The sequence below is a fragment of the Prunus avium genome, chromosome 4 (genome assembly GCF_965620075.1).
Source record: "Prunus avium chromosome 4, drPruAviu1.hap1.1, whole genome shotgun sequence".
NCBI lineage: Eukaryota > Viridiplantae > Streptophyta > Magnoliopsida > Rosales > Rosaceae > Prunus > Prunus avium.
Genome location: NC_142287.1, coordinates 32,749,132 through 32,773,331, shown reverse-complemented (window position 1 = coordinate 32,773,331; position 24,200 = coordinate 32,749,132). Strand labels below are relative to the sequence as shown.

At 35.6% G+C, this 24,200-nt stretch overlaps 2 protein-coding genes across 3 annotated transcripts; one reads left to right on the top strand and one right to left on the bottom strand.

Moving 5' to 3' along the window:
• Positions 1 to 8,692: 8,692 nt before the first annotated feature.
• Positions 8,693 to 14,465, bottom strand: PTAC12 (plastid transcriptionally active 12). Of its 2 annotated transcripts, none has more exons than XM_021978549.2 (11): positions 14,275 to 14,465; positions 13,985 to 14,052; positions 13,811 to 13,902; positions 12,449 to 13,126; positions 11,882 to 11,994; positions 11,144 to 11,403; positions 10,332 to 10,453; positions 10,020 to 10,088; positions 9,481 to 9,531; positions 9,232 to 9,333; positions 8,693 to 8,950 (listed from the first exon to the last, which is right to left on the bottom strand). In XM_021978549.2, the coding sequence occupies exons 2-11, from the start codon at positions 14,016 to 14,018 to the stop codon at positions 8,855 to 8,857; spliced, it is 1,617 nt and encodes a 538-aa protein (XP_021834241.1). In that variant the 5' UTR covers positions 14,019 to 14,052; positions 14,275 to 14,465; the 3' UTR covers positions 8,693 to 8,854. The 2 variants fall into 2 exon arrangements, with proteins under 2 accessions (XP_021834241.1, XP_021834243.1); XM_021978551.2 differs by having other exon boundaries at positions 13,811 to 13,881; positions 14,275 to 14,464.
• A 1,600-nt stretch (positions 14,466 to 16,065) lies between these two features.
• Positions 16,066 to 24,110, top strand: LOC110774028 (Galactosyltransferase family protein). Its single transcript, XM_021978548.2, has 7 exons — positions 16,066 to 17,514; positions 18,077 to 18,315; positions 18,766 to 19,056; positions 19,818 to 19,946; positions 22,704 to 22,877; positions 23,320 to 23,427; positions 23,630 to 24,110. The coding sequence occupies exons 1-7, from the start codon at positions 16,611 to 16,613 to the stop codon at positions 23,837 to 23,839; spliced, it is 2,055 nt and encodes a 684-aa protein (XP_021834240.2). The 5' UTR covers positions 16,066 to 16,610; the 3' UTR covers positions 23,840 to 24,110.
• Positions 24,111 to 24,200: the final 90 nt, after the last annotated feature.

Sequence of the window (24,200 nt, the reverse complement as noted above, 5' to 3'; positions counted from 1 at the left end):
TAGCTTTGACATACGGGAGCTAAACTCTATTTATTTATTTTGGTGGAATCAAAGACTAAACTCTTTAAGCCTTAAATCATATGGGTGCAAAGTGTAGTTCATCCTTAAATTAATTTTTGTTATAATTTCTGAACAACAAAAAGGGTATTTTAAAAAAAAGGTAATTATTAAAGAGCATGCATGCATGACTCACGTGCCTTGGTTCAGCTTCGTAATTCCGATCCATTTTGGGGGTGTTTAACGGAATCTGATGATCGTACGGATAACTGAGGGAATCGCGTACATAAACAGAAGGGAAAAGGACGAATCCTAACCTTTCACTGGGCAGAAAATGGGTCCAGTGGGATTATGATGAGACGTGACGGAAAAACTATTGCGTTTCCTATTGGTCACTGTCATCCGTACCGTGAACTCTACCACAGACAATAACTTACCCCACACGTTATTACATTATTACTACTACAGCTACAGGAGACGTTAGTGGCAAAATTGTAAAATCGATCTTCGCTATGAAATGGTTGTCACAGAATAGGATAAATCTATCATTGCCTTGTCTTCCTTTCGTTTTTATTTCTTTTATTTTTGGTCGACATTGTCTTCCTTTTCATCTCCAAATTTATAATTTCAGATTTCAAAGGATAAACCCATTAAATACTACTAAATAAATAAATAAATAAAATTTCTTAATTAATTAAAATGCGTAACTCGTTCTTTTTTAAATTCGTACACTCCTTATGTGAGTGCATACAAATTATAAAATATTCAATTTAAAGTGCATATGACTCAAAAAAACAATGTCAAAATATTAGCCTTATGAAGGCCTTTATAAATTTATCATCATATTGTATACATTTTATATGCGCGTGTAAGATCTTTGGATCTTTCTAGTTAGAGCTTATGATTTGGCATTTTAACTCGAGACTCGATAAAAATTCAGCTAACATTCGACTCGATCCAGTCACTCCAGTGAGGACTCATATTCGATAATTTAGAGCGTGACCTACCTCTCTACTCTCTAGTGAGGACTCATATTCGATAAAAAGAGGATGAAACTCCTGCATCTATAGAACACTTTAGACTTGCTTGCTTGTATTTGTTATATTATGCCAAAACATATACATCGGATATTAACCTATGAGTCCGGCACACCAGTTTGACCCGACCCGAATCCACTGACCCCACATCCCATGTATTAAGGATATATCAATATCATGGTATTTCACACGGCAATAATACCTGTAAAATAGGAATTTTTTTTTCCCTAGTGTTAATTTGATGACTCCATTTGTCAAAAGAAAAGTCAATACGTAAAAAGAATGATATCAATTTGAACAGAAAGTTCCACTAACAAAAAAAATTGAACAGAAACTGGCCACATCATAAATCACTAAAAACAAACGATATTGGAGATGAAGAATTAAATACGAAACTTCGAATACATAAATAACTGTTATTAACCATTTGAATTACAAAATAAGTGATGTTTTGCTGTACATAGGATACGTTAAAACATCGCCTTCAAAAAACTACAGATTCTTTAGTATACATGTGAGCATTTGTAGCTTCATGGAAGGATAAGATGTGCCCTTTAAATCTTTCATTTTCACTTACAACTCAAGCCACCATTGTTCTAATTTTGGCAAAGAAACCAAAGCCAAGGCCATCTATATATGCAGATTTTGGCAGAAGAGGGAGACCTTTGTGTTCAAGGAACATGGCATGTCTTCTTTCTCTTGTATGATTTGAAAGGATGTTGGTTTTATTCACGCATTCAAACTCATTGTTCCATGTAAATTTCCAATTGCATGCATAAAACGTGATTTTATTTCTGGAAAAAAAATCTGAATCTGAAATTAAAACCTTTCATCTCTTCTCTTGAGAAATATATAATAAAAAAATAGAAATAGGTTTTCATATAGCGTCAGAAAGTCGGCACCTCAGATTTTCAATTAAATTCCCATCATTTTCAGTTTGGCATATAAACAGGTCCATTATATATCTAATCCGATTTCATCTGGAAAAAGTACAAAACTTGAGAGGGAGAGTGTACGAGCTTTGGATGCATGCAATGGGCCATGCATATCTATATATACATATACTTCCAGGAGATTAGGAGCCAGCCAAGAAGCAGCTAGCAAAAGTTTAACCCTTGACACACAACCGACACCTTTGAAAAACAAAACAATATCAAACGGTGTTCAATTAATGCGTTACTGCAGCTTGAAATATCTGAGAGAATGTCAAAATCTATATACATGTTCATCTTCCACCCAACATAACGCAAATTTGACCATTCGCCATTAAGTTAGTCTCTCATGATAAGTATACATACCTAAACTGCTCCACTTGCCCCATGTGAGAGTGAGAGCTAACTACAAAAATATTTCAAATGAATGGTACATCTATTGGTTTTGTTTTTCGAGAGGCGAATTAGGCGCTCATAGACTAGTTCGTTTTGCCTTGTCTTTACCTGATGCATTTATGTGGTATTGGAGGATTCTCGCGATATCATTCACTTTAATTTCATTATACAAAATATATATATATATATAGTTTCATTATTATTTGTGATTAGAAGCGGGAAATTATTATAATAAAAAATCACAAAAGGGTGGCATTTTGCTTAAAAGAGATGGTACTGCCGAGTAGCTGTAAATGCAAAAGGTTTAGACCAAATCACACTAACATAACATATATACTCTTTCAAAATGATATGGATTTGAATTGTAGCTGAAGTGGAGAATAATCCCGTCCCTGTCAAGTTGTAATCATATTCCTAATCAAATCATGTTTAGCTTTTGATATCCAATGAAGCACGCAATTTAATAAAGAAAACCAAGGTGCCCAAGTTTTTCTTTTTGTTTCATCCTCTCAAATTATGAGCAAAAAGAAAATTAAGCAACTTTTTCCTTTGCGGAGAGAGTTTGTTCTTGAAAATTTTCTAATTTCATCCGAATATTCAAAAAGTATATGTTCCCTATATATGTCCAATGAAGCCCAAGATGTGACAAATATAAAATATGATTTATTTATAAATAAATAAACTAATTCACCTTTATTTCACAAGATTATTACATGCATAAACTCTCGGATTATACCTACATAGGTGCAAAATCATTTTTGTTATTTTGTAACAAAAGCGAATAATTTGGGAGTGATTTTGGGAGGATCATAATCATTTATTGGGAGAACTACCTACCCCGTGCTTCTCTATATAATCACTTTAAGGGCCTGTTTGGGAGTACTTCTACAATGACTAAAAGTGCTTTATGGTAACTAAAAGCATTTTCGATAGTGTTCGGTAGAAAAGTTTAGAAGTGCTTCCTGAAGAAGCATATGACTTGGATTTTTTTTATTAAAATTCAAGATTTTTATAAGAAAAGTGCAATTGTTAGAAGCGATTATGAGTAAAAGTACTTCCTAGAGATACAACCCAAAACGAGCCCTAATTGATTTTGGGAAGAAGCACCTCCCATATGCTTCTTCATAAAATCACTTAAAACCATTTATTATATGGAGAAATGATTCTCTATAGAATTGATTATTGGTCTATCCAAAATCACTTCCAAACGAGCCCAAAATCAAATATAAGTGTGGAATTAATAAATAAATAAAATGTAAGTATGGTATCATATTATTTATCCACTATTTGTACAAGTATATGTCAATAATTTAGCATCAATTTATGGATTCTATTATTGCGTGGCATTTGAAAAAAAAGCATCTAGTTGCTATCAAGTTGAAAGCCTAAACCTACCCACCTCCAAACCATCACATCATGAGTACGAGAAATTAAAAATAAAATAAAATAAAATAAAATAAAACTTGGACAAGAGAAGCACCACCGACTCAAGTGCCTTATGTATAAACTTGAAATATATGATGTATTGTAATTATAGACAAAAATACATATTTTTATATATATTTAAATACAAGCGATAATCTTATAAGAGGAATGAGATTTCTAACACACACTATCAAGGTGCTGTGGAAGTTCGAATATGCGATCACTAATATATAAGTGAACGTCATTTTCTATTGAGTTAAACACCGTTGAAATAAATACAGTATTTTTTATTGAGAGGATATTGAGGACGATATGGGATTTCAGTGAGAGTAGGGTCCCTTGCTTGAGTTAGCCGAATTATTAAGGACCTCTTGTATGGCCAGAATTCCAAAATTAATGAAGGTGTCTCGCAAGTAGATCAGACCCCGACAATTGGTAGGTCCTGAATTAATTGATGAGAAAAATTAACACATCAAAGGCATTTTCTACGATTTTATTCTGCTTGAGTTAATTGATGATAAAATTACCTTTTTTTTAAATTATTTTTTTAAAAACTTCATAAGTCAATTGATTTGAATCCATTTCTGTGTGCACGTGAACACATTAACAGTTTGATTGAAGAATTTCAAATACATTATACATGGATTCTTTTCTAAATAATCTAATTACAGTGTACTAAATTGTCTTAATTTTGATATTAGATTGTTCTGTTATTGTAATGGTTTTTTTTGACTAGTTTGTATTGGCCCTTTGTAATTAGTGGCTTTTTTAACTAAATTATGAATACAGTTCCAGAATTTCTTATATAAAATAAATAACTACAGTATATATTTGGTAATAAGAGCTGGGGCCTCAGCTGGTTCTTTTTAAATTCAATGCCTAGTTTGGGAATATATTTATGTGTATTCTAGCTAGGAATAAAATTTCTTCAAAAAGATTGCGTTGGAAGCTCGAATGGATGAGGATCCAACTCATTTGGATTTTGAAGAAAAAATTAAAACCATGATTAGAGTAGTGCTATATTAATCGAAATTTGTTAACGGTACGAAACTATATTTAATGTAAAATTACGTGGTTGAAAAATTGATGAGTTCATTATAATTGTAAATTTACCCGGTTGTAAAAATTAAATTGACGATTTCACTACAATTAATTGAATTATGTTGTGATTAAATAAGAATGACATTGGTTGAATGAAAATTTAAAGGAAAATATCTATACTTGGGGAGAAAAACTTACATGTAATACTATGGCAGTCAGTATCCAAATCTATCACATATTGCCATATCAGAAAGTTGGTATCCCATTACATGTAAGTTATTCTCCTATTTGTGGTAGTTACCATAACTTAACTTGGTGAAATGTAGAAGAACATCTAGAAAGCCGGCTGAGATCTTTTTCTTTTCCTTCTCATTTCAAAGGAAATACACACGTCCTATAAAATAAGGGTTATTTACTCAAATGGTTCTTAAACTTATACCCGAGTTGCATTTTGGTCCCTCAACTAAATTATTCGTTCAAATGGTCAACGAACTCTTTATTAATCGACGAATTGGTCATACAGTTACATTTTTTGTTAAATTTAGTCATGTGAGCAGCACATACTACATTTGTGGGAGTAAATAAGACTTTTGACAACCTCTTATCTTCCTCTATCTCCCAACCTCTTATCTTCCTCGCTCTACCCTATGCCTTCAGTTTCCTAAATAGAGAATTTCTAGTCAACATCTCCATCAAAACCATCACTGGGAAAACCACCATAGCCAGTCGACCCGATGAAATCTTGAAATTGTGGGTCTACAACAACCTCTTAGTCCTCTTTGCAGGTCTTTGAGTGGGTAGTTTCCGGCATGTAACTCCATCACCATACCACCAAGAAGGCACATAATCAAGTGCGCACTCAATTCGTGGTTTTTTTCTTTTGATTTTTAGTTTTAAATTTATTTAGTATTTTATTTAACTGGACTGTTTTATTCCTATATTTGATGGAAATATTGACATAATGTAACGGTAGGATCAATTCGCCGATTAATATAGAGTTGATGGACTGTTTGAATGAATAATTTACTTGAGGACCAAAATACAACTCGAGTATAAATTTGAGTAAATAACTCCATGAAATAATTAACACCGACTGTGGCAAAGACGTTATTTTCCATATCCAAAGAGGGCAAAGCATAAGTAGAAAATTAAAAATAAGACTCAAAAAAAATAAATAAGAAGGGTGGTGGTGGGGTGGGTGAAAGATAGATATTGTCACATACCTCCCCCTTCCCATATAACTAAAATTAAATTAAATTATTTTTATTGAAATTTAATTAAATTTTGAGTGAAAGAGCAGCATGCCAACAACAACAACAACAGCTTGGGGGGTTTTGAGTTGAATGATATTCTCTTCTCTTATTTTCCTTTCATAATCCAAATCTATGGGCTTTCTCTCTCCTCTCACTCTCAGCAGGAGAAGAGAGAGAGAGAGAGAGAGAGGAGAGAGAGATGGTGGTGGGGAAGGCGAAGGGGAAGGGAAAGGGAAAGGGAGAAAAGCGATAGGTGTCAAGTAAAGCAACAGCTCACCTCTTAGATTTGTGGGTCCCACGCAATTTCTCTCTCTAGATTTCCTCGTTTTCCCTTTTTGACGCGACGTGATTGGAATGGGCTCCTCCTTCCCACGCGCTGTCCACTTGCGCGTGTGTACACTTTCTCATAATAATTCATCATGATTCATCATAATCTGTTATCTATCTATTTGCCCTTCCCTTCCCTTCCCTACCTTATTAAATTCTCCAAAATATGTAGAAATTAGGTTTTTTTTTTTCTTTTTCTTTTATGATATTAGTTATTAGGGGAGGAGAATTGAAGGTAAAATTTAATCTCACATTTCTTGTACGCCATTCAAAATTATTAGTATCATACACTTTTTGTGTGCATGCAACTTTAAAACTTGAAAATGGGTCTTGACTGAGGAGACCCATTGCTCTAAGAAAAGCTATGAGATGAGATGGCTCAACTTCAAGCCCAAACATTTGTTGTGCTTGCACAAGCTACAAGGGGATTGGTGAGATGAGTTTAACTTCGGCAACAACAAAAAAACAAACGATAGTTTAAACTATTATAACAAGAGAGCGGGAATTGAACTTGAGTGTAAAGAGCATGCGCACTATCTAACCAACTGTCATAACTAATATCATGTTACGTATTTATTATTTGTGTCGAAATGTCATATCATTTATAAGTTCACATCAAGTGCTGGTCAATATTATTCCACTAAATCAAGTCCTATTGAGTTCGAGCCGTGATTTTTGAAATTTATAACACTCTAATCAACATGTAGAGGCATGTACGCCTCTAATTGGGCGCAATGGAAACAAGACAAGACACAATTGAACTTACATGCATAATCAACTAAACAGATGTAGAATGTGGAAAGTCCCTAATGACACCAAATGGACAGGCAAGACTAATGATAGATGATTAGCATGGAGCCCATTTGTTAATCATGATTGTGGGTTGCTTAAACACGACTAATTGACGAAAATGAAAGGTCGAAAGGGCACTTAAATTAATGATGACGATTAACATAATTAAAAAGATTAGCCACTAATGTGACCCCCCCTTCTCAAAATGAGCCACATCCAAAGAGCATACAATGCTGGAAAGGCACAAACACAGAATCAAACATAGTTGACCAGATGTTTCTACCTCGGCTGTTATATGTGATTCTTCAAACCCGAAAAGAAAATAAAAATGGTGGTGAGAGAGAAGGGGGGGAGAGGGGGCAAGGCAAGAAAGCAAGCCAGCATTGCTTAGATTTTTTCTTGACCATGTTTTGGGTGACAGCACAACCAAAATCCTTCATTAGTAAAATTTTGTTGTGATTAGTTGTGATGTTTTGCTGCCAACATCTCTAATCATTTCTGTATCATCGGCATTAGCCGGCCAATAATTAATTTGTTTAATTTCAAGTCAAACTCTCTATCATCCACAGTAATCAAAATTTGTCCCAATTAGAAAACCCCAAATGATAATGTGTCTTCTTTTTAGGGATAAATGTCTGCACAAAAGGGTGTTTGGTTCATACTCAATTGAATTATGGACCACATTGTTTTATTTTATAATGCAATTTTAAATGGGTCCACTTCATAAATCCATCAAATTTGGCCCCTAAAAAGCATGATTTGTACTAATTAATCTATTTTAAAGCTTTAATTTCGGCTTTTAATATTGGTGGCTGAACCTAAAACAGAATAATGGTCTCAAAATGATTATTATATTAAGGTATAATGACAGCTTAAGTATAGTATGAATGCTAATCTGAAGCAGGAACAGGATAATATAAACAAAAGCACTTTTGATTTAAGATCTTGCAGAGGCATCAGATAGATAGTGTAGGCCAGGAGAGAGAGAGAAAAATAAATTAAGGTTTGGTAAGCACCTGAGCATCTTAATTAGCAAATACTTAATGTGCCCTGGAAGTCACTAAGCTCCAAAAAGAAAGTCTGCAGATTTTTCAAAATTTTCAAAAAGTGGGAAAATTTGCTTACATAAGAGAATCTTACTTGAGGCCAAAAAACCCCAAAAAGCTTTTGCTCTCATCATTTTTCTCCTTGTTTATTATTGCATGGGATTGTTGAAGATTTTTTTTGGTTTTTCTTACCACCTTTCAAGGTATCAAATTTCTATACTGATTCTGGGATTGACCAAAAAGAGAGAAACTGATTTAGGAAGGTCCACTTGAACGTGGGCCGTTAGATCTTCCAAGGCCCACCTTTACATTTGGTCTAAGAAAGCAATTTTCCCTGGCAAGCAATTTTCAGTTGTCAAACAAACATGGTGACTATGGTGTTCTCGCACGCCAATATCGCTTGTATTAAAAAAAAAAAGACGGCCATAATGCCATGCAGATTAATGTTGTTAAAAGATGACTAAGTCAGGTCAATAACTTTACCTTCTGTTTCATTCATGTAAATAAGTTACAGTTTTACTGCTGTATTACATAATAATGCATGCCCCTACTTCATCGCCTATTTCTTTGTGAATCTCAACAAACCAAAAATCTTCCAAAGAATATATTTACACTTCTTCCTCAAAGTCCATCAGAAAATCTGTCAAGTTCTCTGAATCGTCTACAGCCTCTTCCAAAGACAAGGCGTCCTTTTTGGGTTTACCCTGCAAGATTTGGAGAAAAATACATTAAAATGTAGTGCTTAAAATGGATAAGAAATGGTAAGCATGTGGACATTATAGGTGAAGCAGTTTTAACTATGAACAAATACAACTTTTTTAATAATGAAGATTTAGATATACTGCGACGTTTAGATATTAGTGTGCCATATACAGGTTTTTAATTGCGATGGATTTTTTTCTTTTCATGTCCATAAATGAGGATATATGAAACAATCGAATGTTACGAATGAAGACATGCCGCAAAACTGAGAAATGAGAATCACCTTTGACTTGGTAAGCCCAGGAGTAGTTTTCAAAACACTCCAATTGCGTGTGATTTTCTCTCCTTGTTCATCAACCTCGGCCTCACTATCTTCTCCTTCATCCTATTATAAACAGTGCCAAATAAGATTTCATACATAGCAATTCTAAGTGGATTAGCAGTATGCTGGACAACTGCATCCAAGGCACATCATTGTTGGCGTAAGAACATACAATTATGGAACTAATGTATGTGAAGCAATCCAACTTACATCTTCACCAATGTCAACAGCTTGTGCCATTGCTTCATCCATATCAGGTGCCTGCTTTCATAGAATTATAAAACAAGGAACAGCTAGATTAGATGCTTTGTTCCCAAACATTCTGTCATGATTCAAATGCACCCACCACAACACATACAGTTTTGTACATTTTATTTAGGGTTGTAACTTTGAAACCATAATATGCAGCATCTCTGTAATGAATAATTTGACAGAGTTCCATAGATAAGCTGTTCTTTTCCCTATAGGGGTTAGATACTATAGTGGTTGACACTAATCAGGAAAAGCATGATTAGGACTCAGGATAGGTATATAATATGGATGCTAAACTTTTAATTCCATCCAAGAATGTGCCTAAGAGCCTCAGAATTTATTTTTTATGAATGTGTGCTTGAGCCTTTGTTTGTCTGGTACACTCCGCATTTGGAATTCTTGGACAGCCCTTTCCTGGGAGCTTGCTGTCCAGGCATTATATACATAGACAAGATAATCCATCCAACTAATTAAAGTTAACATTTTCAATTGATTACCTCAAGCTCTTCGGTCTTCTCTTTTGACAGAATTTTCTCAATCTCCTCCCTTGATATGATTTTTCCATGCTGATCAGAGAGCAGGGAAGTAAAAACTTCAGTAAAAAAATGACACAGCGGATGCTAGAAAAAAATCCAGCAAGTCAAATAATAAATAAAGAAAAAAAAGGTGTTAAATTTAGCATGTGAGATGAAAAAATTCACGATAACTGTGGATGAGTAAACAATGAAGAACAATGACTTAACCTGACCATAAAACTCTTCATAATGTTCCAGAAAAGAAAAAGGTAGGGGGATTTGAAATGTACTGACCTCCTTCAGAAAAGACAGCATATTTGGTGTCGGTTCATGAAAATCTGGGCCTCTGTAATCAATCACTTCATCTGGATCTTGAATATAGTTCACAGTTGGGTAAACAGGATCTCCGCCCCATACTGCAAAGGCCAAATAAATTAGTCAACAAACTAAAATGGACTTCTTGCCTTACAAAAACAACATCAACACATATTCAAGATCCTACAGTTATAAAAGGGAAAAAATGAGATTCAGATTGATGTTATTTAATCAAGATCATTAAACATGTTTAATGAAACTATTGGATGCCTAGTGAATAACAGGTGACAATCTAAAGTACTGCCGTGATTAATAGATGAAAGGCATAATGTTGGAATATGTTGATAAAATATTTCCCGATATTGTGAATACATAATTTGCAATAGAGCCCATAAGATGCCATGAAAGTGAATGTTCTTAATAATGACTTATGGCTTACTAGCAGCAACACAAAAGCTCAAAAGAAAGAAAGAAAGAAAGAAAGAAAGAAAGTGGCACACATGTACACATAAACATAAGTCCAGAAATATGGAAGTATTAATCCATCTTCCCCCTCTTTTCTTGGAGGTTGGAAAAGATTAATATATTGGGTCAATAAAGGAATATGCAATCATTGTTTTGACCAACTACAACTGTACAAGAATGCATCACTTATCCAATCAAAATAAACTGACTTGAAAACCTTTTCTAAATGAACTGAACTGTTTCAGTGGTTGAAATGATTAAATAATGATATGAAGAATGAAAGACATGAAAATAACGCACAAAATTATCAGCTTTGGAGTGAGTACTTTGCTTTATTTGATCCTCTCGCATACGCATCGCTAAGGGGTCCCTACGTATACGGATATCAGTCCCCATCATTATGCGATACTCTCGATCAGTTTGTTGAGAAAACATTTCAATTAGTTGGGTTGTTTCATTTTCACCAGTCTCTTCAAAATGTTTCTGAACAGCTTCTCGAGAAGTGTCTCTTTTCCACGCTTTAACCCATTCTGAATAGTATGCAAGTGGACCTATTCTATCCAGCTTCTCTTGTTCTGCTTGAAGCCTACAAAATCAGCAGTTACTTGAAAATTCCACATAAAAACAAAACTCCATAGAAGTTCTTAATCAATATTTTGAGGTTGCAAGGCAATCATTACTTGCAAACAAAATAAGAAATAGAGAAGCAGGTGCAAGGAAAAAAGCCTAGCCTAAATAAAACCTAAACTAAGACACAAATCATTCTAAGTTGACAATGCAAAGTCCCAAGAGAGACTTCCATAAGCAAACAAATCCAAAATCAAGAGTTGAGCACTGGGACAATCCTTTCATCTCCTTTAATTTGTTTAAAGGGTGCTGCAGCAATGTTTCTTTATTGTTATCACTCTCCTTAGTACCGACAGAATGACAAAACCAACCATCAATTTTCACCACATCCTTGTATAAATTCTTAGTAATGTCATACATAATTCTAAACTACATACGTATGTCTTCCAATATATTATATATGTACTGAAGATTACAAAATTAATCATCAATTATACCTCTCTTCCTTGAAAAGATGTCGTCTTGCTCTGTAAAGTGAAGTTTCAGTCAATGTTGGATGTTCACCATAAAGCTTTACTTGCCCAGTCTCTGCCATTGCTTTGAGAAAAACCTAAAGAAGTTGAAAGACAATATCCAAGTCAAAGTAGGAGACCATTTTCCTTCTGATGTTCCTGTTAGTTTATGGATTGATTACATGGGCGCTCTAACAAGAAGTGAGCTTATATTGATTTCATTAATACATGTAATATAAGTGGCATTGCTTATTTGTGAGAACCCCATGTAAACAAGACCCAAAATGTTGCAATTCCAAAAAAAACGGAGTAGGGTGGACCCGTGAATATATTCCGACACGGTCTTTCACTCCAAAACCAAATATGATTAGTAATTCTTGACAACAAAGCTTTTAATTTTGTAATATTTAAAAAGTCACATGGTTCAAATCACCTAGACATTCAAAAAATTGGTTTATAGATCCCTTGGCTTATACGTTCTGTGAGCCTTGCATCACAATCCCAAAATTACATACAGCATTGTCATTTTGTCTCTATTAAATATGCACTAACCGTTTCAAGATCTGGTCGTCTCCTTTGCCATCTGGACCATTGTTCCTTGTCTGGTTTTTTCCAGTTCCACCATAGTTCATCACTCGTAAGTGGCTCCTCTAGTGGCTTCTTTGTTTCTGGATCAATAAAGGGATGAGGACGTCCAAGTTTCTTGTCTAGTTCAAATCCTGTTTCTTCTTCTTTTTCAGGTTCAGTCTGATAGACAACATATTCAGATGGGAAATCTTTAGGATCCTCTAGTGTGTCCTCTGAAGTCTCTGGTTCCAGTTCCACTGCCACTGTACCACTTGATTCTACACTTGGTTCAGAAGATTCACCAGCAGCAACAGATGTTTTATTCTTCCTCCTCCTACTTCCAGGATTTCTACCATAAGATGGAGATCCAACTGATTTACCAGTGGGCTCAGGAGCCCTGGCAGCCCTAACTCGACTTGCAGTTCCTTCAGGCCAATAATCCTGCCCTGGAATGCTGGCACGAGCACCTGATGCAGGTTCAAGCTGCCCAGATGTTGAGTCCATATAGCTATCATAGGGTGGACGTTCAATAGAGAAATCTTTGGAGGAATCATCCTTCTTCTCACACTTTATAGAAGGAAGTAAAGGTGCCCTCTTTGGTGATATATTCAAGCCAACTCTAACTTGGAATAATCCAACTGGAAATGAACTTACAGTTGATGCCTGTGCTATTCACATAAAATTAGCACAACAGTAAACGGTTTAAAAAAAGAAAAAGAAAGGTGACGAAGAAAAATATGTATTTTGGAACCTACCATTTCAAATATCTTACCAGAGCCAGACATTAGAAATTAGGTCAACATATAGAGTAATACAAAAAATACAAGCACTAAAATGACATAAAGACATCGGTTCCCAGTAGCATGGTTCTGTGCGTGCAGGGAGGCAATTGATTCTGGAAGATTACAAGCCTACAAGGCAAGCTTTAATGCATGGGTTCAAACAAAATCAGTCCAAGCTCAAACACTTTCCTCATGCAACGAAAAAGTTATGCTCCCAAGTAGCATTTGCAAAACAAGTTTACAAAATTCCCCAACTAAAAGTACTAATCTCAACTTAGCCAGATGGGCAGTTTAGTCCTGGCATTGTTTAGCATAATTAAACAAAACTTCAACCAAAGAAATCGCCCATGTTAATTACTAAAGAAATCATTTCACAAGGAAATGGAGACTTGAATAAAGGAAGCCTAAAAACTAAAGCAACACGAGTAAAAAACAGAAGAAATTCCACAGTGACCAATATGCATATGTTATGCAGAGAGAGAGAGAGAGTCATACAAACATGCATATGTGTGTGTGTGTGTGTGTGTGTGTGTGTAAGAGTGAATTTATTGGAGAGAATACAAACCTTGAAATGATTGAAACATGGGTTCCCAGTAGCATGGTTCTGTGCTAAGACTGCACCTTTCAATCCTCTATCTGCCAGAAGCACACCAAAAGCTTGGAAAAAGAAAAGAAAAGAAAACTTGTATATGAAATTATCTTCAGCATTAAATAAGATAATAAGACCAAATATTCACACCTTGATACAGCCAAGTTCCTGATATAGATGCCATTTCACTTTAACCGCAGCATAAATATCACCAAAATCTGGAAAACCGAACCAAACTTTATTTAAAGAAAAAAGAAAACGATTTGGGTACCAAGTGAATATATATTACTAACTATTTTAATTCTATTTGGGCACTCGCAGAGAGTATCTAATAACAAAGAAACTGGAAGTTTTAATCTTGCACTGCAATTCAATTTGTAACCCAAAGAACTGTAATGTGGGAAAAGAACAGAACTGGAGTTTGAAGGCATAAAACGTACCGCTATATGGCAAGATTTGAAAAGGGAGTTATTGAGCTGGTTCAGCTGCTGAATTCTGGGTATAGATGAAGGTATGAATCGTTGCTGGGAATTTAAAGTTTGGAGCTCTTTGGCTCAACCCGCTGTGTAAGTAAGACCCGAGAGGGGAAGTGAGGGGGAGCTCAGGGTTTTGGAAAATTGGATAAGGGCTTTGCATTTTTTTTCCCTTTAAAATAGTCCAACTTGCTCATAAAATTAAGGCTTTTTATCACAAATGGTCCTTAACGTTTACCAAATTATCACGAATGGTCCTTGAGGTTTTTTTGTGACACTAATAGTCCTTAACGTTTGAGCTTTTTTATCACAAATGGTCCCTACTGTTAGAAATTCTGTTAAGTGTCTTATGTGGAAGATAAGTGGAGCCCACATGTCCAATCACATTATGACATGTGGATTAAATAAATAAAGAAATATTTTTTTTAATGAAAATCCATTAAAAACCATTTAGCCTCTCTCTCTCTCTCTCTCTCCTCCCTGTGGATTCCAATTTACATCTGTTGGCATTGATTTTGGTGTGCTCATGTCCATTTAAAAACAAGACTTTGATTCCAAAAGCTCCCCGACAACAGCATGGTTCTCTCTCTGAAGAATTATGCAAGGGAATTTAGTTTCAACGTTAAAACTATAGGCTTTACTTTATGTACATAAATAAAAACCTAAAAACTAGAAATAAGAACACATTAACAATCAGAAAGTAACTCACATCAAATCCGAACAGCATCTAAAATTGAAGCAAGAAGTTCTTTAGCCGTGGCCTGTGCTTTCGTATGGTTGTATATAGGATGGGCATGGCCGCATGGGGTGGTTGGGTTGTAGAGGCAAGAAAAAAAACAGAGGGAGAGGGAAAGCATATATATAGAGAGAGAGAGAGAGAGAGAGGCTAAATGTTTTTTAATGGATTTTTATCCAAAAAAAAATTATTTATTTATTTAATCCACATGTCATGATGTGATTGGACATGTAGGCTCCACTTATCTTCCACATAAGACACTTAACAGAATTTCTAATGGCAGGGACCATTTGTGATAAAAAGCCCAAACGTTAAGGACTATTAGTGTCACAAAAAAACCTCAAGGACCATTCGTGATAATTTGGTAAACGTCAAGGACCATTTGTGATAAAAAGCCTAAAATTAAATTAAGGAAAAAAAAAACATGAAAAATTGAAAGCCAGGCCGGTAATAACATTATTAAACTATGTTAAAGTATAAAAAAGAGTTTAACCAAAAAACATATAAAAATTAGAAATTCATGAATTGTGAGAACTTAAGCGAATCTTCATTATTTAGGAGTAATGAAATGCAAAAGTGTATCTTCACCGTAACATCAGACGCATAAGTGTACCTTCAAATATAGTCATAAATAGTCAAAGAAATTCCGACATATAAATTACAAGCTTGCAAACCTCAAATATAGATACAATGCACCTCAATATACAAACTACAAGTAAACAAATCTTTTTTTTAATTTTTTGGTAAGATTGTAAACAAATCTAACTGATTGAAAAAACCAAAACTTTCTTCCTAAGTCCTCAATATACAAACTACAAGTAAAAAAATCTTTTTTTTGTTGTTGTTGTAAGATTGTAAACAAATCTAACTGATTGAAAAAACCAAAACTTCCTTGCTAAGTCCAATTTCATCAAATTAAAGAAGAAAAAGGAAAAAGAAAGAAAAGAAAAATATATTTTAGGTGCAGGCACCTGACCCTTCTTTACGAAATGGGGGGCAAAAGAAAATATAAAAAAACCCAAAAAGAATGGGAATGAAATCTACTTAGCATCAGTTATTCTCTCGTTGAGTAAAATATCTTCCTTTTATCTCAGAATAAATTTTCCTCCTTTTTGTACCAACATTCCCCTACTTCTCCCTCCTCAATCTAATCCCATCTGCATTTTCACTGTACGGTCTCTTCTGGGTCGAGATCAAACTGTGTGCAGAATGCCGGTGAGGCCTTGATGATTTTAAGCTTTGCTGTGTTGAATTTTGTTGATGCGTTTTCTTGCATTGTGATGCTGAATTGTTGACATTGCTTGATTCTTGAACTCGATCCCTCTGAACCCATTACGGGGTTCGAGTTCTCTCAGTGTATGCTTGCGTTTCTTGCCACTATTGATTCGGTATTGAATATTGGATAGGGGTTTGTCTTGAGGATTTGGGAAAGCTTTACTTTGCGTGTTTTTCTTGGGTTTAGAGTTGGAGCTTGTATTGGGTTTCTCTTTGGTCATCGAAGAAATGGGCATCGGAACTTTTTGGTTGTTGTAGAGTATACTGTAGTCTGTGTTTTAGTTTAATAGAGATGAAGAGGCCGAAAATTGAACCTTCTGTTGCTAGGAGGTTCAAATTGCAGCATTTATTGTTTGCTTTAGCGGCATTGTACTTGGTCTTCATATCCGTTAAGTTTCCCCAGTTTCTAGAGATAGCAAAGGCGATGAGTGGTGATGATGGCTATGTTGGATTGGACCTGGCCAAAGTACAGGACTCTCAAGATGGGGATTTGAGTAAACCATTATTTAGTTCCGTTTATAAGGATACATTTCACAGGAAATTGGAAGACCAGAGCCAAGATGCGCCTGTGAGGCCTAGCAAGGAACCTTTGGAAGAGAAGAAAAGTGAGTCTAAGCCTATAAGGCCACTACAGCATCGATATGGTCGGATAACTGGTGAGATTCTGAGGCAAATGAATAGAACTAATGAACTTTCAGTGCTTGAGAGGATGGCAGATGAGGCTTGGACATTAGGGTTAAATGCTTGGGAAGAAGTGGATAAACATGATGGGAAGGAGACAGGAGAGGGTTCTATAGTTGAGGGAAAACCTGAGTCATGTCCTTCATGGCTATCGATGAGTGGGCAAGAATTGGCAATGGGAGATAAGTTGATGTTCCTTCCTTGTGGGCTTGCTGCAGGCTCTTCTGTTACGGTGGTGGGAACATCCCATTATGCTCATCAGGAGTATGTGCCCCAGCTGGCAAAGTTGAGGAGGGGTGATGGAACAGTTTTGGTCTCGCAATTCATGGTTGAGTTGCAAGGATTGAAGTCAGTGGATGGGGAGGACCCACCGAAGATATTGCACTTGAATCCACGATTAAAGGGAGATTGGAGTCAGCGGCCAGTCATTGAGCACAACACCTGTTATAGGATGCAATGGGGATCAGCTCAAAGGTGTGATGGTTTACCATCCAAGAACAATGAAGACATGCTAGGTAACAATGTTTCATTGATTTAGAAGATAAGTTCTTTCCTTGTGTTTCTGTATCACAAGCCATGGTATTTGTAAATGGGCATAAAGATTCATAAGCAAACACAAATGTTTTTTTAAAAAAACATGAGTATACCTGTGTATGAATGGAGTTAATGCTTTTTATGAGGATATGTCCCTTAAAAAGAAAAAGTTTGAATATAGCATGAAATATTAAGATTATATGAGGATAAAGGATGTCGAACATTTGTTTGCGTTTCAGATTGTAAAAACCATTTCCCCCTTCTTTCTATCGTGTAGCTGTTCATTATGTAGATTATATATATATAAAGCATTCGACTGAGCTGTATACCATGTGGGTTGCTTATTCTTGCTGGTTCCTCCTTAACAATCCTGACCATCCTACAGTCACGCTGTTATTTCAAAGGATGGGGAACTTCTTTTATGCTTCTCAGAATGTAGACTCCAATATCCACCTTCTTTCTATTGTCTAGCTGTTCATTATGTAGATTATATATATAGATTGTTATAAGCCATGTGGGTTGTAACATGACTTTATGTGGCAGTTGATGGATATGGGAGGTGTGAAAAGTGGATGCGGAATGATATGGTAGACTCAAAGGAGTCCAAGACCAAGACTACCTCCTGGTTTAAGCGATTCATAGGGCGTGAGCAGAAGCCAGAAGTTACCTGGCCATTTCCCTTTACAGAGGGTAGACTGTTTATCCTGACCATACGTGCTGGTGTGGATGGATTCCATGTTAGTGTTGGGGGCAGGCATGTGACTTCATTTCCATATCGGACGGTATGTTGCATAACTGAGTAACTTACCTACATTGCTTATGTTTGCCTCTGAGATTTGCATGGTGCAAAATCGCCAATTTGGTGCAAATAGTGCTGCTAGTTCTGCCGTACAGCTCTTGTTGTTGGGAAAAGAAATCCTGTTCAATCGTTTGCATTTTAAAGTGATTTGACATATCCTCTCAGATTTTGTCGTTGGTTTCCTTTCCCCGTTGTCTCCACCCACTTTCTGAATTCCATTTAACATTATGTGTTTAGTTACTTTTTTTCTTTGTGTGATTTAGAGAAATTGCGCGAATATGCCAAGGCCATAATTATGATTAATGATTATATGTGTTTTGAGCTGTCTGGTCTGGTTATATCATTTCAGTTTTATTCATTGTCTGTTTCCCATGTTTTCCCTATCATTAATGGAATGTACGTTTTTCTAATTATTTTTATGCTTTAACTTTAGGGTTTTACACTTGAAGATGCAACCGGATTAGCAATTAAAGGAGATGTTGATGTACATTCTGTTTATGCTACTTCTCTTCCCACTTCTCATCCAAGTTTCTCACCTCAAAGAGTACTGGAGATGTCAGAGAAGTGGAAAGCTCGTCCTTTACCTAAGAGTCCTATTAGGCTATTTATTGGCGTTCTTTCTGCTACAAATCACTTTGCAGAGCGCATGGCAGTGAGAAAAACTTGGATGCAATCATCCGTAATCAAGTCCTCAAACGTAGTAGTCCGTTTCTTTGTTGCATTGGTAAGTTTCTTGCATTTATCTTCTGAATAATTGATCTGATATTAAGAGTTGAGTAGTCAGATCTCATGATCATTTGGTGTTGGTAACCATTTATAAGGCTGGAGAACAAATATTACATTGGTCTTTTTCTCTTTAAATGAATATTGTCCTTGAGTAGTTACATCTCATCATGCAGTGTAAATATAAGTGTGTCTCTAACTGGTTGAGCGTGCAGTTCAGTCTTTCAAGTTTTTGTTTGTTATCTATTTTGAAGTTTTGGCTTTTGTTTGTGTTAGATGAATCTTTAACTGAAAGGGGAAAGCTGCATTACATCTGTTTTAACATGTCAGACAGGCCAGATTGATGTTTGAATTTCATTGCCTGGAAACTGATGTAGATATGGTTTTTGAATTGTATGGGGTTCATTTATGTAATATGGAATGCACTTGTTCAAATTGTTTTGATGAAATAAAAAAGTACCCTCTGTAAATGGATTCCAACTTGTAGGAATGACTTGGTTTAAGTTCAAATTCTATTCTTGGATCATTTCGCAATATCTGTCATCAAATAACTGAATTGTGCCTTTAGGGTCATAACCTTTGAAATCTTTCTCGCAATAAAAAGAAAAGAACTTGAATAATATAACACAAGGACTTGTAGATGATTGAGGTTGCTACAGAAAATGGAGTTATTGGGATGTGAGGCCAAAGCTTATATTGAATCAAACTGTTCCATATTCATGCTTTCCTTCAATAATTGGTACTAATTATTAAGTTCTGCAGAATCCGAGGAAGGAGGTAAATGCAGTGTTAAAGAAAGAGGCTGCTTACTTCGGTGATATTGTGATTTTGCCCTTTATGGATCGCTATGAGCTTGTCGTTCTGAAAACCATCTCTATTTGTGAGTTTGGGGTAAGTTCAGTTTATCCTCCTGTATTCCTTCATTGAGTTTACATATCTAGGTGTGTGAGTTTACATATATATATATGAGGCGGATCCGTGGCACTATGTTTTTGACATAAGTTTTGACATAATTTTATAACCTTTGGATGCATGCACTTTCAATGGTTAAGATTACATGTGAATTGACTATTTAATTTACAAATTAATGAATAATAAAATATTAACCCCACTTTTCTATTTTTTTTGGGGTCAAATTCCCCACTTTTCTAGGTAACTTTTTTTTTTTTTTTGGGGTCAAGTTTCTAGGTAACTTTAATGTGCCAATAAAAATACTCTCTCCTCAATAAAATTCGCAATAAACAATAATTAATCTCTTTCTTCTCAGAAACAATCCAACTTAATTCAATCAAAAAACAAGAACAAAAAAGAAAACTCAGATCTATCTATCACATGGAAAGTCTTGGAGCACCGACGGTGGGTTTATAAGCTTTGTCATGTTTCGTTCTCAATTGCTTGAGAACAAGCAATATAAAGTCTAAAGACATATGCTTTGTATTGGTGGCCATGAATGGGTTTATGAGGTTCCCTTTTTCTTCAGCTTTTTCCTTCGATTTCTTTGGCTGGGGCTCTAATATTTTATTCAATTATCCTCTGTTTGGACTGGTATAAAAATAATCATCATCATCTTTGTTTTGTTTTTGCTATGATTTCCTCTTTATGTTGTATCTATTCGCCAAAATCTCATCCCCAATCGCAGTGATGTCTAATGGGAAACCTATAATCTAAGTTGTACAAATTAAAAAGATTCACATAGCATTTTAGTTTTGTAAGGCTTAGTTTGGTATTGCTTAACTTAAAAAATAAGCAGCTTAAAAAAAAAGTTTTGGAGATTTGGGTGTTTGGTAAAACAAAAATAAGCTGCTTATTTAATAAGTTGCTGTCATTCAAAGCTGAAAAACAGAAGCAGGTGGGGAGCTGCTTCTGAAAACTGCTGCGAGGAGAAGCATGCGGAGGTTTAAATGAAAATTTCAAATTGCCCATATTGCCCTTATTTGTTTCACACAATTACATGTTATATCCTCATCATCCCGAGTTCGAACCTCCCAAGTGTCGTTCCTTTTTTATTTTCTGGATTGCTCGCCTCATCCTCTCCTCTCTCTGCAACTTGCTCCCCTTCCTCAATCCGTCAAAGCTACCATCTCAACCCAAAACCTCACCAACCCACCTCCCTATTTTACAGACCCAGAATATCATCCTCTCTCTACAACTTTTTCCCTTCCTCAATCCCTCAAAGCTACCAACTCAACCCAAAACCCCACCAACCCAGCTTCCTATTTTACAAACCTAGAAGATCTCCTTCAGCACCCAGATTACCAACCAATTATCTCTACGGCAACAAAAAATTCAACACCCAGATTACCAACCAATTATCTCATTCAGCAAAAGAAAATCAAATCCCCAAGAGGTGGGCATGTAGAAGAAAAGACGAAGAAATTTATAAAATTAAAAAAAAAGAGGGCGGGGGTTGCTGGGAAGGTAGAAGTAAAGAGGAAGAAATAAAAAAAAAACATGGGAAGGGAAGAAGTCTTGGAAGGAAGAAGAAAAGAGAAAGGAGGAGAAGAGGAAAGGTAAAAAGGTTGAGAGATGGGGGGCCTGGGAAGGAAGAGGAAAAGAGGAAGAAAAGAAAAAAACTGGGACGGGTGTCTTTATAACAAGAATTTGTATGAAATCACAACAAAAACAAGTTTTGTCTTGAAGATTTTGGATGAGGAAGATGACGAAAGAAAAAAACAGAGGAAGAAGAAAGGAGGAAGGAGAGAAGAGGGAGAGGAAAAAAAAAATTGGGGCCCCTGAAGGAAGAAGAAAAGAGAAAGCAGACGAGGGAGAAAGAAAAAAAAAGGGAATGGGGCCTGGAAAGGAAGAAGAAAGGAGGAAACAAAAGGGAGAAAAAAGTATACATTTTTTATTTCTTATGATAATTTTAGGTTTTTAAACAAAATTCATCATGGTGCCCTTTATTGTCATTATACACTCTCACAGCACTTCTATAAAAAAGTTTACCAAACATTATAAGACTGCTTTTTATACTCACAGCACTTTTACAAATATAGATTACCAAACACTTTGCTGCTTCACTTCATAGCTGTTTATTTTCACAGCACAGCAGAAGCAGTTTTTTTTAAAAGCACAGCAATACCAAACTAAGCCTAAAAGTGGGCTTCTCTTAATCATTTCTCTAAGAAAAATGATATGAACCATAGAAACCTTCACGAACACTCTTCCTTATCAAAACTTTGTCGTACTTTCCTTATGTTGCAAGTTTGAGTATTTTTTGGTGGATAGTTTCAAGTTTGGGTTGCAGATGAAAGAGGAGGATAAGGAGAATCGGGAAAGGAAAAAATTTCCCTGTAAAGGCACAGTGGGACATAAATGATTTTTTCACCTCACAATTGCAATTTTCTTATAGGAGAATGTGAAAATATAAATGAAGAGAGAGAAAATAGAATGGTGAATTTAATTAAAATTAATTTCAGTTTATAATAATTTAAAAATGAAAGAATTAGTTTAGATTTAATCTCATCCATTGATAGTGGGTTAATCTAAAGGTGTGAGATTTGTGTCAAAACTTGTGTCAAAAACATAGTGCCACATATATGTATATTGTTCAATCAGATGTTCATATTTGTGTCTGTTGTTTGGAAAACCATTCAACTGGGCCTTTCTCCTGAGTTTGTGTTTTTTAACAGCTTCAACACCTTGATGCAGGTCCAGAATGTGACAGCTGCATACATCATGAAATGTGACGATGACACATTTGTTAGAGTGGACACTGTATTAAAGGAAATTGAAGGCATCTCTTCTAAAAAATCCCTTTATATGGGCAATCTTAACCTCTTGCATCGCCCTCTCAGAAGTGGAAAATGGGCTGTAACCTATGAGGTATGCAAGTTGGGGTGAATCTCTACTTGGTTAAGTCATCCATTTATCTGCATTTGTTCAATAGTTGTATTTGATGAGTTGTCTTGTGGGTTTTCGGAATGTCTTGACCTATCTGTTTAGTAGAAGCTACTTTTCTTAATCAGATATTCTGAAATTGAATATAGTGAATGGTGGAATGGATTGCTAGCAAGTAAATGCACACAGGTTTTACTCCATGGTACCAGGAGAATAATATGAATGGACAAGAAAATAATTTCCCTGTATACGGCATCCTAAGTTCCCTTTTGTTATTTCTGTTATCTAAATTTAATTCGTTTAGTGGACTGAAAATTTTCAAAGAGGATGCATGTTAAGTTCCCTTTCTGTGTGTGGTTTTCTCATTTACTTTCTTTCTCTTTTTTCCCCCTCTATATATCTGAAGGATTATTGTCTATTGTGACAGGAGTGGCCAGAAGAAGTTTATCCTCCATATGCCAATGGCCCTGGATATATAATTTCCATTGATATTGCTAAGTTTGTCATTTCTCAGCATGGGAGTCGAAGCCTAAGGGTTAGTTACTAATTGTCCGACTTATTTCCTCTCTGAAGATGATTTCCTTCTTTTTCCATCTTTGTGTGTTGCAAATTTTGAAAGTAACATGTTGGCCAAAAGAAAAAGAAAGTAATACATGCGAGGTACGTTTGTAGCCTCCTGCCAAGTTCTGTCGAGTCTCGTCGTATTGTTACTAAAGATAATGAGTGTTTTGTTGCAGCTTTTCAAGATGGAGGATGTGAGCATGGGAATGTGGGTTGAGCAGTTCAACAGTTCCATGGCGACCGTCCAGTACTCCCATAACTGGAAGTTTTGTCAGTATGGATGCATGGAGAACTATTACACTGCACATTACCAATCCCCAAGGCAAATGATCTGTCTTTGGGACAAGTTGGGTCGTGGTCGAGTGCAGTGCTGTAACTTCAGATGACACCGAGCACTGTGCAGAACTCCTCACCCTCTCTTTCTGGAAGCCACCGACTCAAGCCGATTTAGTTTGGATTAAAAGTAAAAACTCCTGACATTGTGAGAAATGGTTTTGTCAAAATGAATCATCCAAGGCTTCCAAATGTAGATTGTGTTGTAAAATGGGGCTGCTCGACAGGTTCACCCCACTACATTGTATATTATGGTCATGATTTAACATCCAGCAATTGATAGCATCATCAATACTAACATGCAGCGTTTGGCTTTGTTGTGAAGAGATTTTTTTTATCAAACTTTTCAGTAAAATTGCTTGATGGCTTTAAAGTTATTTATGTTAATTAAATCAACTTGTGAATTTGGTTATT